This window comes from Osmerus eperlanus, chromosome 2, assembly GCF_963692335.1.
Source record: "Osmerus eperlanus chromosome 2, fOsmEpe2.1, whole genome shotgun sequence".
Classification (NCBI taxonomy): domain Eukaryota; kingdom Metazoa; phylum Chordata; class Actinopteri; order Osmeriformes; family Osmeridae; genus Osmerus; species Osmerus eperlanus.
Window position 1 is genome coordinate 9,851,880 of NC_085019.1, and position 12,898 is coordinate 9,864,777.

Here is a 12,898-nt window from a genome sequence, read left to right on the forward strand (position 1 = left end):
AAGGCCAAGTTGAAAGCTGCTGGATAAGTAGTGCTGCACTGAAGATGCACCATATGATACTCGATGTGTGTGCGTGTGTGTGGTTCGTGGGAGTGTGTCTCTGTTGTGTGGGAAGAAACGCTTGACTTGGAAGTGTCATGACACATCAAAGATGTGCCTCCATTTTTGGAAGCTTTCCTAATTTTGCAACCTGGAAATGTGATGATATAGAACAGAAACCCGAAAATCACAGCCAAGATTACTTAACCTAATTTCAGGAGCACACAATCTCTTAACACTTGCCATTTCCATGACACTGGCGTATGCTTGTGTGTGTTATCCTGGCTTCCTGACTGCTTCCTGTCAGCGTCCCCAGAGGTCATGTCCTTGTGCTGGCGAGCTTTGTTTGGACAGACGGCTGGCTCACAGAGACGCTCCTGCCTCTCTCTCTCTCTCTCTCTCTCTCTCTCTCTCTCTCTCTCTCTCTCTCTCTCTCTCTCTCTCTCTCTCTATTTCTCTTTCCCTCTAGCTATTTCTGTCTCTTTCTCTATCCCTCTCTCTATTTCTCTCTTTCTCATTCTCCCTCTTTATCTCTCTCTTTCTCTATTTCTCTCTCTATCTGTCTCTCTCTCTGACTCACTTGCACGCACGCATGTGCTCCTGCATGACATGTCAATCAAAGCCTCAGTGAACTGCAGTTCTCCCTCCATCTTGAGACAACCAAAATGGCTCCTCTCCTGTAGCTCCTCACTGTCTGGTGTCCGGTTCACCTTGACCTTTACTATGCCATACTTGAAAAAGGAGTAAAAAGAAATTATAACAAAATATTGCATTGAAAGTTCAGAATGTTATCATATGCTACCTGTTTACAGTACAGAATATGGCCTGTTGTAAATAGTACTGGAATTGCAAAGGTATGTTTCAACAAATGTTAGTAATTAATGCTTTTTGCTTTGGGAGAGGTGTTTGGAATTAGCGTGAGTAAGATCTCTCCAACTGGTGATGGATGGATGTAAGAGTTGGAAAAGGATGACAGGATGGAAAGATGGCAGGATCCTTGATGCTAACACAAATCCTTTTCTTCGTCTCCCATCCCCTCTCTCTGTCTCCCTCTATCTCCCTCTTCACCTCAGAGCCCCACCGGCCCCCCCTCCCCTCCTCCCCCCGCCACCTCCTCCCCCACCCCACTCTTCAGCCGGAGCCATGCAGTCCTTCAGGGAGCGGAGCGGTTTCCATGGCAACCAGCCCCCCTGCTACCCTCAGCAGGAGCCCCATGAACTGTCCCGCCTGGAGAGCTACCGCCAACACCCGCCGTCCCAGCACCCCCACCCGCACCACCCGCAGCCCCACCACCCCCTCCCGCACCCCCACCCTGGCCCCAGCCCTCACCCAGCCCATGCCTCCAGGCAGGGCTATGAGAGTCACGCGCTGCCCGCCACTACAGGGATGCCCCCGGCCGGAGCAGGGGCAGGGACCGGGGCAGCAGGAACAGGGCCTAAGGACTGTTATAGCCAGCAGGCCTACCCCGGATACCCAGGCAGTGGTGGGGGTGGAGGGGGTCCCAACGCAGGAGGGGCGGGTGGGCCCACGGCTCCCCAGGCCAAGAAGCCCTACAGGGGGAGCAAGGTGGCTCCCCCACCCCCCAACCAGCACCTCCAGGCTGGGGGCTACAGCAATCACATGGGCCCTGGGGGTGTATACACAGCCCAGTATATGAGCGAGGGTCACCTCCAACAGAAATGGGAGGACCCAGACACACTAGCCCAGTACGAGCAGGAGATGGTGGGCCGTCTGGAGCCGGGGCAGCCTGGCTCGTCCCAGTACCTGGACCAGACCATGCTTGGCCACTCTCAGAGCCAGTGCCACCTCCCTCCGCAGCCCTCCAACCCAGTGTATACCAGCCCTCACCACCAGCCCCACCCCCCCAACCCAGCACCCTCTCCCCTGATGTACCCCCAGAGCCACCTCCACTACCCCCAGCACTCGCCCTCCCCCTCGCCCTCCTCTTCATACATGGAGAAGTGCAGCCCCATGCCTCACTGCTACAAAGGCTACAGCATGCCTCCCAACTCCCAGTACGCCAGACAGATGGGGGGGCATGGCGGTCTCAAACAGGGGGGTTACAGGCCCCAGAACAGCTATAGCTACCAGCAACCCCCTTCCCGTGGAGGCTACGACCCCCAGCCGCCCTTACAGGGCATGCCCCCGAGCCAGGAGGGCCACCCCAAATACCAACTCTACAGCCAGCCCCAGCAGAACTACTGTTTGTCTGAACTGTCAGTCCGATCTCCTGAGCAGTACTACCAGACCTGCAGTCCCTCCTCCAGCCACTCCCCTGCCCGCTCTGTGGGCCGATCCCCCTCCTACAGCTCCACCCCCTCCCCACTGATGACCAATCCTGAGTCCTTCCAGTATGGCCAGCCACCCATGACTCCTGGGGCCGCCTCCTCCTCGTCTTCCTCCTCGGCGGGCCTGCAGGAACAAGGCATGCTGCTGCCCCCGCGCTCACACCCCTCTCCCAACCTTCCCCACCCAGCCCCCCACAGCTACAGCGCCCCAACTCCACCCTCTTCTGCCTCCTCTTCAGCCTCCATGAAGGAGCGCTTCTCCGAGAAGCTGCTGTCCAACCCCAGCCTGTGGAGCCTGAACGCCCTCACCTCTCAGGTGGAGAACATCTCCAACAACGTGCAGCAGCTGCTCCTCTCCGAGGCCCTGGTGGCCAACAAGAAGGGAGGCAAGCGCAGCAGCGGAGGGAGCAGCGGAAGCTCCAGCGGAGGTTCCTCCAAGAAGGGAGAGGAGTACAAGAGCCCTCCCTGCCTGGACACACAGCACGGGGGTGGGCACGGAGGCCCCATGCCAGATCCCTACAGCACCCCCCAGCACCAGCAGGTGCCGATGGAGCTCCAGGAAGGAGGCTACTCCAGCAGCTCCGATGACCAGCTCGACCGGGGCTACTACTACTGTGGCCAGGGACGGAGTCCAGCTCAGGCCTCCAACAACACCCACCTGGGCTTGGACACCGCCTCGTCCTGTTCCATGACCTCCCCAGATGACATGTCTACTAGGTCCGGGGACTCCGGTCTCCATGGGGGGGTCTCCAGAGACAACTTGACGCCTGACCCCAGGTCCCAGGGGGGTCATGGAGGGGATGGAATGAGCACCCCGGTAAAGAGTGTCGGGGACGAGAGATCCCCAGCCAGTGTGACCATCCCCAGCCCCTTGAAACAAGAACGCGACTCCCCTCCAGACATTCAGAGACTGGGAGAGCCCCTGAAAGAGAACTTTGAGGAGTCGGCCTGGACAGAGAAGATGGCAGATGAGGAGGAAAATGAGAGCGTGAAAAAGACTCCAGACGAGGAGCGTGACTGCCGAAGTATGGAAGCTGCCAACGTGACACAGAAGTTAGAGAAGTGGCCGGAGGACGAGAAGGGCCCGGCGCTCTATAACAAGATCAACCAAGCTGTGACAGAGAAGAGCTACTGCTACCAGGAGAGCGCCTACCCAGGCCTTCAGAACAAATATGAGCCAGATGAAGGAGACTCTGTGGAAAAGTCTCCAGGCCTCTCAGACTCAAGCCGCAAGGGAGACCTGACGGCTGAGATGAAATCTGAGGCGTTCAAATCAGAGTCCCCTACCGATTCCGAGAGCTCGGTAAAAACCTCCCCTTTTATTAGCAGAGGTGACCTTGACCAGGATCAATATTTAACAGAGAAAGAGGACAGCTCAGAGAACGCCTCTCCAACCCCCCAGGGTGACGCTTCAGATGAGTCCGTCTCAGAAAAGAGAGAGAGCCAAGGAGAAGAAGAGGAAGAGGAGGAGGAGGATGAGGAGGAAGTGGATGCACAGCAGCGGCCTCCTCTGCCTCCTAAACCCCCAGCAGAGGTGAGGGAGGAGAGTGAGAGCCTCCTGTCATCGACAGATGAGGGCATGAATAATAGAATCACGCCAGGGGAGTCTACTGGAGAGTTCTGCAGCAGGACAGAGGGCCAGAGTGTTGAGCCTCATACTAACACAGACCCTGCAGAGACCGCCGCCCACCCAGATGCAGCAGCAACAGATGCAGCAGCACCCTCCGAGAGGAGGTCAGCCATGGGGGACATTGTACCTCAGCCTCAGTCTGCCATGCCGGTTTTCTCAGCTCTCAACGACACAACCACTCCCAGTGCTCAGTCCAGGGAACATATCGACCGTAGCGATGCGAAGGTTCTGGAACCCGATTCCCCCCAGCTACCAGGCAAGTCCATACTGCACTCAGCGCCCTCCTGGGCAGACACCCCGCCCTCCCCAAAGAAGGGCGACGAGGACATGGAGCCGGGCATCAGCTGCCCTAGAGCCGTCACCCCCTCAGCCAAGCCTGAGCCGCTGGCCCCATCTGCACAGCCCCGGGCCTACGGACGCAAGCACGCTCGGGGCAGGAGGAGACTCATGCACTCAGGTGTGGGCGTCAGGGGACAGCTGAGCCTGGGGAGGGAGGGGGCTCCGTCACCCCCTCAGAAACCCTGCATGGCCTCCAGCAAGAGCGCCCTCTTTTCAGACCAGATGGACTCAGCTCACCAGGATGCCATCATCACAAGCGAGACATCCACGCTGCTGGCTGAGGGCTTCCGCTCGAGGATGTGCACCCGTTCATTCAACGCACAGGACGTGTCTCCCAAGGATCATACACACATCAAGCGGAAACCAGGGCCAAAACCAGGTCCAAAACCAGGTTCAAAGCCAGGGCCAAAACCAGGTTCAAAGCCAGGGCCAAAGGTAGGATTAAAGCCTGGACCTAAACCAGGACCTAAACCTGGTCTAAAGTCTGGAACTAAACCAGGACCTAAACCTGGTCCAAAACCTGGACTCAAACCAGGACCAAAAACAGGGTCAAAACCAGGACCAAAAACAGGGTCAAAACCAGGACCAAAAACAGGACCTAAACAAGGCCTAAAGCTAGTTGAGGATGTCCTAGCTTCTGATGTGGTCCCCCCTAAGGCCCCAGTGGGTCGTCCCAGAGGCTCAGCTTCAAAGTTGAAGGTGATTCAGCAGGAAGGTCCCATTCAACCTCTGACAGGTGGGTCAGGGAGAGGCAAGAAGAGTCTGATTGCTAATGTCCAACAGGCAGAAGAGAACCAGGATGTGAAACCCACGGGCAAGGACAGTAAGAACATGGTCCTCAGATCCCGAAAACCTTCCCGGGATAAACTTTCCAAGGAGAAAGAAAAGGAGCAAGAAGAGGACGTTCTGCCCCCAACCCTGATCGAGTTAAAACAGGCCAGCGTTTGTCTAAAAGCTAATGAGCATGCAAATGTAGAACAAAACCTTGCTGTTGTTCCTAATGAAACAGATATCAGCATAACCCTACCTGACAGACCAGAACATAAAACCTTACTTCCTCTAAAGAGAAAGGCCAGCCCGGAGCCTCCTCTGGCACCACTGAAGAAGAAAAGAGGTCCAAAACCCAAACCCAAACCCAAACCCAAAGCCCCACAGCCCTCCGAGGGCCCCCTGCAAACCAACCATTTTCCAACCAAACCCAAGGAGGTAGGGGCCCGGGGCCCTAAGAAGAAGCAAAAGCCCAGCCAGCAGCTCCAAACCTCTCTGTTGTCTAAAGACAGCCCTCTTCCAGGGGGAGACAGTGCTACCACCGTAGACATACCTGCCACGCCAACTCAGTGTCTCACCAAAACCAAGTATCTGCCACCACGCAAAGGTCGGGGACAGAAATATGAGGCTATGGTCCAAAAAATCACATCCCCTGGGTCAAAGAAACATCAACCGACCCCCCAGCCGCCAGAGAATGTTCTGGTAGAAGAGATGACGTCAAAGATTGTGCCTCAACATGTCTGCACTGACAATGAGAGTTCGGTGTGTGAGAACAGGCCTGAGGTGGTACCGAGGGAAGTAAGACCGGATGAAGTCAGACAGGAGGGGGTGAGAGAAGAGGGCGAGAGACAGTATGTCTGGCATAGTAAAGAGAAAAAGGGTCAAATCGTGATGGAGGCAGAGGTGAGACAGGACGCGACGAGACAAGAGGAGGTGAAACCAGAAGGGGCGAGACAAGAAGGTGTGAGACACCAAGAAGAAGCGGGGAGGCAGGAAGAGCTGAAACCAGAGGGAGTGAGACTAGGGGAGAGTAGAACAGAGGGGGTTCGACAAGAGGAGGTGAGAGATGGGGACTCAGCGGGGGTGCCAGACAGATCCGGCGCCAAGCCCACCAGAACGAAGCGCAGGAAATGGGCCCTGGTGGAAAGCGCAGACGCCACGGTCGTCGCCATGGAGACGGGGAGCCTGATTATCAACACGCCACGTCTGGCCAAGCAGAGAGCCATCAAGAACAACCATGAGATGCATCTGAAGCAGAAGAGGAAGAGAAGGAAAGGACAGACATCAGAGGATGAGAAAGCCCAGGTGACGACAGAACTGGAAACAGATGCTGAGACGGCTGCACCTGCCGAGGCCTCCCTTTTGGTCTGCCCGGGTGACATCGCGCACCCCTCCCAGGTCGTCGCCATGGAAGCAAGCGTGGCACAGCCCAAGAGAGGGAGAAAACCCTCCTCCGCTTCTTCAGGCAATGCTGTCGCGCCTTCCAAAAAGAAACGGGGGAGAGCCGCTTCCGAGCAGACGGGCAAACCGGGAAAGGTCCACAAAAAACCCGGGCCCAAACCAGGAATGAAAGACGCCATGGACGTCATCGAGGCAGTGGTGAGGGCGGCAGGTACCGAACAGATGCTCAAAGAGGAACAGATGAAAAAAGCGGACTCCACAGTGTTTGAGGCGGTGGACCAGGAGTCACCTGTGGTACAAGTGTCAAGCAATCCAGCCCAAAACAAGCTCATGTCCTCCTTCTGTCCTTATGTGCGAATAGACAGTTCAAGTACGTTTTCTGCCCTCTGTACTATAGTCAACAGACCAGAGGAGGAGGAGATTCACCAGCATACAAAAACCAGCCCGGCTCGAATTAAAACCCCGGCCACGCTTGATGCCAAGGCAATACAGCGTACCTCAGCTATGCTCCAGGGACCCTTAGTTAACAGGACCTTAATTGACAGGTGTCTCACGTGCTGCCTGTGCGGAAAGCCGGCAAATTACAGGGAACTTGGGGACTTGTGTGGACCTTACTACCCTGAGGATAGCATTCCCCGGAAAACCTTGTCTGCCAGACACATAAACCCTACGAGGGAAAACACAGAAAAGACGACCAGTGCAACTATCAGTGCTGACCCTGCGAACGAGCCCACCACAAGCGCCCCCAAGAGGGAGACGGAAGCAGATAGCAAGATGGGCATGGTTGAGGGCAGCAAGGAGCCGGTGCCCGTCGTAGAGATCAGCAGTGATGGGCATCATCACCACCACCACCCTTGGCGCCCCAGGCGGGCAGAGAGGGGGGAGCGGGCACCGGGGATGGGTGGTTCTCGCCGCCTCACCTTGAGGGAGAGGTTTAGGAGAATGCAGCAGCTGCAGGACAGGCTGCATGGAGATGGAACAGCACCTCTCAGTGGCCTGGAGGGAAATGGCAACAGCTTGCTACAAAGGCTGCAAGGAGAGGCTGAGGCAAAGGAACACTGGGCCCATGAGAACTGTACCATCTGGACCAATGGGGTGATCATGGTGGCAGGGAGACTCTTCGGGCTAAAGGAGGCAGCTAGCACCTCAGCACAGACGGTAAGAACTCGCAATCTCTTTCTCTCTTTTTCTCTCTTTTCCTTTCTCTGACTCTCTCTTCACATCCGTCTCTCTATCTCTTCAGTCAACCCAAGATTAATACAAAATTGAAGCTTGGAAATGTATAAAGAGCTAATCTCTAACTATCTGTCCACCTTCTTGTCTATCTCTCTGTCCGTTCTGTCCATCTCTCCCCCGTCTCTCCGCTCGGTCCATCTGAATCCAGAGCTGCTCCAATTGCCAGGGTGTGGGCGCGTCCATCAGCTGCTGCCTGAAAGGCTGCCCTCACAAATACCACTATGTCTGCGCCAAAGAGATAGGTAAGTGACCTCCACAGGGAAGGAAAGATGGGGGGGGGAGTAAAAGACTGGAAGGTCGAGGCTAGGGAAAGAGGCTGAAGAGGGTGTTAAGAGGAAGTTAGAAAAAGGAGGAGGGCGGAGAAGGAGGGAAAGAAGAGTGTGTGTGCGTGTGTGGATGTGAGAGAAAAAGAGAGAGAGAGAATATAAGTGGAAGCTGCAAGAAAGCATATTATTGAGTGACAAGAGTGATGTTGGAGTGTGGGAGAGAGAGAGTGGAGAGAGGGGGTGGGAAGGAGGGATGTTGAATAAAGGAATGATGAGGGAGAGCAGGACCCAAGAGTGTGTGAAAAAGAAAAAAAGGGGGGGGGGGTATATATGTGCATTATTGACCGCAACCCCTGTGGCTCCATCCATCTATTCAGGCTGTCCAGGGACAGAGTGAGAGAGTGAGTGTGTGTGTGTGTATACGTGTGTATTTACACACTTGCGTGAGCTGAATGTGTGTGCGTGCGTATAGATGTGCGTGCATGTAGATGTGTGTGTCCCAGTGTGATGTGTAGACTTAATTGCAGACACGTGCCTGTGTGTTGTGCATGCGTGTGTGTGTGTGTGTCAGCATGTATGTTGTATAGCCTCCCCTTCTTTTAGCTCATGCTAACAGTGTTGGGGATTAAGGGCCCTCACACGTCTGCCTCGCCAGCACTGGGGAGGAGCTAAGGCCCTTTTTAATCCTGCAGAGTGCACCAGCCTCTTCTCATCCTTTCACTCTCCCTCTCCTCCCCTCCCCTCCTCTCTCGACTCGCCCATCTCCATGGCACTCTCTCACTTCCTCCCTCTATCTCTCCTTCCAGGTTGCACGTTCCAAGAGGAGGACTTTTCCCTGACATGTCCCAAACATGAGGTGAGCTACAGCTACAACGCCGAATGCTTTGACATCTGACACAATGATGACACGGGGTGCAAAAGACCTGGTGCTCATGACCACGGCTACGCTCGAATTCTTCTTGAACTTGTACCGACAGACATGCATTGTACGTATCCCTGCTGAGGATTTTAGTATACAGGCATTGCTGTGTTGTAGTACAGAATGTGAAAAGACAGAAAACAGGTGTGTGAGAGAGAGAGTGGAGTAGAAGGGAGGGCTTCGTCGATGGGGAGATAGACATAGAAAAAAAGAGGACAGATAGACAGAGGACGGCTGTGTATCTCAGGAATGGATCTCCCAAGGCAGCAGCCAATCACACTTGTCAGCTTGTGCTATTGACAAGCCAGCAAGTCCACTGACACCAATGTTAACACCATTACACTGATTGGACTAAGACTGTCAGAAGTGTCGGGATCCTGTCGATGCGCTCTCCCTTTGCCTGGTTCAAGAAGCCTCGATGTGTGTGTGTATATGTGTGTGTTTGTTTCGGTTAGTCTGTTTCAAAGAATGAGGTCATTTTCATTTTGTTGAAACCATGTGTCCTGGACTCAGTGACTCAGTGCTGTCCTGAGAGGAAGGAAGTTATCTATTCTGGGTCTCCTGTTTCTATAGCAACAAGAACTAGTGACATTGGTAAAACACCGGCAAATGATCCTTGCTTTCTTGCCACCAGTTCTTCACAGCCTCTTACAGCAAAACATTACTCAGCAATCCCTGCTGTGACTATGACTGTAAGTGGTCGGCCACAGTACTGTGTTTTTGTTTTGATTTGGTATGCTCACAGTTTTCTTCAGGGAAGCCGCCATCTTCTGGCCAGTTGTGTGTACTGTGCTTGAGGAAGGTCAGACAGAGGGAGGGAGGGAGGGAGGGAGGGAGGGAGGGAGGGAGGGAGGGAGGGAGGGAGGGAGGGAGGGAGGGAGGGAGGGAGGGAGAGGGAGGGAGGGAGGGAGGGAGGGAGGGAGGGAGGGAGGGAGGGAGGGAGGGAGAGGGAGGGAGGGAGGGAGGGAGGGAGGGAGACGGAGGGAGGGAAAGAGTGAAAGAGACGGAGGGAGGGCTGAGCGGAAGGAGACATTGAGCGATAGGGAGGGAGGTGGGGAGGGAGGATTGAAGAGGTGCTGACATTCAGCAGGGAGCAGCGGTGCATTGAAGCAGCAGCAGCCTCTTCCCTCCATCCCTCTTTCCCTCCTTCGCTTCCTCCCTCCTATGAGCAGACTGACAGGGTTGAAAACCCGCCTGCTGATCAAAACACCCCGCCCTCCCCTGCTTTCCCTCTGCTCCCGCCTTCTCTCTCTCTCCTCTTCCCTGCCTCTCTCGCTCTTTCTCTGTCTCACTCTCTCTTTCCCTCTCATCTCCTCCCCTGCTGCCACCCTCCCTCCCTCTCTATTTCTATCTCTCTATCACACACACACACGCACACACACAAACACATACCTCTCCTCCTTTCCCCACCAGACTCTGCGTCTCTTCTCACCCCCTTCTCTTTCTTCTCGGCCCCCTCGTCAATCTTTGATCTCCTCCCATCCTTCCCTCTTTCCCTCCATCTCCCCCTCCTCTCCTCTCCCAACCTCCCACGTACAGCAAAACAGAGAGAGCTCAGAGCGGCCTGAGCTCTCATCGACTCCAGGATCTGAGGGCCGTGGGTCTATGTGATGCCAATTTAGCAGGCTGAGCGGCCTAATCAAAGAGCAGTATGGAGACTCACACACCCAGAGATACGCACATCCACCCACCCACACACACACACACACACACATACGCACACGCACAAACACACAGAGCCGCAGCACCCCCACCATAACTCTCCCTCTGGAACTCTCCCCTCTCTTCTCAGCATTCTCCTGTCTTCTAGAGGAACACAAACACACACACACACACACACAGAGGGGAAGAAAACATGTACAGAACTGCCGCCCTCACAGCAGCGCATAGAGGTTTGGGTCAGAGATCCATGCATAGACATGCAGTTACAGTTTTTCTCGATTGCTAACACACAAAAATGGTATGTGTAAGCCATCCCCTCAAAACCATTTTGCCAAATCCCAGCAGAAAGACCATGTACCCCAATCTTTACACACAATTGACCCTTTTTGACACATTTCTCAGGTTCATTCACACTTCTTTGCAAAAGTCTAAACACACCTCTTACTTTAAGACACAATTATCACCATTATGTCATTCAGAAAACACTGCCATTTGATAAGTAAACCCAAAACAGCGCAATTCAAACAACCTTACCAACCAATTATCCATGTGTAAGCACTAACAAGCAAATATACTCAACAAGCAATCAAATCAAATCAAATTTATTTGTATAGCCCTTTTTACACGCAAGCATGTCACAGAGGGCTTCACATATGCCCATAGAACTGCCCCTCAAGCAACCTAAACCCTCAAGGAAGACAAGGAAAAACTCCCAAAAAACTCTCAACAGGAGAAAAAAAAAATGGAAGAAACCTTGGGAGGAGCAATTCAGAGAGGGATCCCCTCCTCCAGAGACGGTTGGTGGGAGAGAGGAGCAGAACACAGGCTAAACATAGTCATACAGTGTCGATGTTTTTTTTAAACACCAAAATCCATTATTCAACTTTATAGATGTAGGACAGGACCGGGAGACTCGCGACCAGGTCCAGCGTTGGCTGACCGACGACCAGGCAGGTGCTGACAACTCAAACCCCCCACACCACAAGGGATGTGTGTGGGGGGGACAGAGAGAGGAGAGCAGGGATTAGAGAATGCCAGGAGCAGCTAACAGTTACAGTCATAATAGAATGAGATCCCCACCGGTCAAGTGTGGACTGGTGCAGCAATTTAACAGAGCAAAAAAGGGGAATTTGATGCAACCCCACACACCAAGACAGCGACAGCCCCCCTCATTTGGAACATGAAATCTGTTCCAGGGGAAGAGAACTCTAAAATAAGTTATACTTAAAGAATAAGGATGAAAACAACCCGTCCCCCGTTGCCTCCAACTAGTAACATACTTACCTTTAACAGTCGTAGAATTGACTAAACAATAACGTTTTTAACCTAATTTTAAACGTCAAAACAGTATCAGACTCCCTAATTGAGACGGGTAGTTTATTCCAGAGAAGAGGCGCTCTATATGAGAACGCCCTACCTCCAGCTGTTTTTTTCTTAATTTTGGGAACCACCAGATAGCCGGCATCTTGAGATCTAAGTGTCCTTGCGGGGCAATAGGGTGCAAGGAGACCGGAGAGGTACAGTGGTGCCAATCCATGCAGAGATTTGTAGGTTAGTAGTAGAACTTTGAAGTCAGCTCTGGCTTGGATAGGGAGCCAGTGTAGAGAGACAAGAGTAGATGTTATGTGATCAAACTTTCTTGTTCTGGTCAATAGTCTAGCAGCAGCATTTTGCACCCGCTGTAAATTTTTTAGGTGGGTAATTGGGAGGCCAGAGAACAACACATTGCAATAGTCCAATCTGGACGTAACAAATGCATGTATTAGTTTTTCGGCATCATCCTTTGAGAGAAATGTTCGTATTTTGGCAATATTACGTAGATGGAAAAATGCAGTTCTAGTAATTTGCTTAATATGGTACTCAAACGAAAGGTCTGGGTCCATTGTGACTCCTAAATTTTTTACTAGCTGGCTTTGAGAGACTTTGACGCCGTCTAGGTCTAAGGTCAGATTGGAAAAATTATTTCTATATTTTTTAGGACCGAAAATTTGAACCTCGGTTTTATCCGAATTTAGAAGAAGGAAATTTGCAGTCATCCAAGCTCTCAACCTAGAAACACATTTTTCCATAGCATGTGGAAATTCTTCAGACTTTATAGACATATATAGCTGAGTATCATCTGCATAACAGTGAACATTTACCCCAGAGCTTCTAATTAGGTTTCCTAAAGGCAGCATATAGAGAGAAAATAACAGAGGGCCTAGAACTGAACCCTGTGGTACTCCGTATTTTACAGTGGAGCTCCTGGATGAGCAGCCATCATAGTGGACATATTGTGATCTATCGGATAGATACGATCTAAACCACTGAAGTGATGTACCAGAAATCCCAACATAGTTCTCCATACGTT

At 52.9% G+C, this 12,898-nt stretch overlaps 1 protein-coding gene across 1 annotated transcript in view; it reads left to right on the forward strand.

Annotated features, from left to right (window-relative positions):
• LOC134012416 (retinoic acid-induced protein 1) overlaps positions 1-12,898 on the forward strand; it is a 59,831-nt gene that overhangs the window by 42,424 nt on the left and 4,509 nt on the right. Inside the window, exons 2-4 of the mRNA XM_062452154.1 lie at positions 1,113-7,623; positions 7,850-7,943; positions 8,774-8,823. Coding sequence (XP_062308138.1) covers positions 1,183-7,623; positions 7,850-7,943; positions 8,774-8,823 — 6,585 coding nt within the window. The 5' untranslated portion in view covers positions 1,113-1,182. The remainder of the gene's footprint in view (positions 1-1,112; positions 7,624-7,849; positions 7,944-8,773; positions 8,824-12,898) is intronic.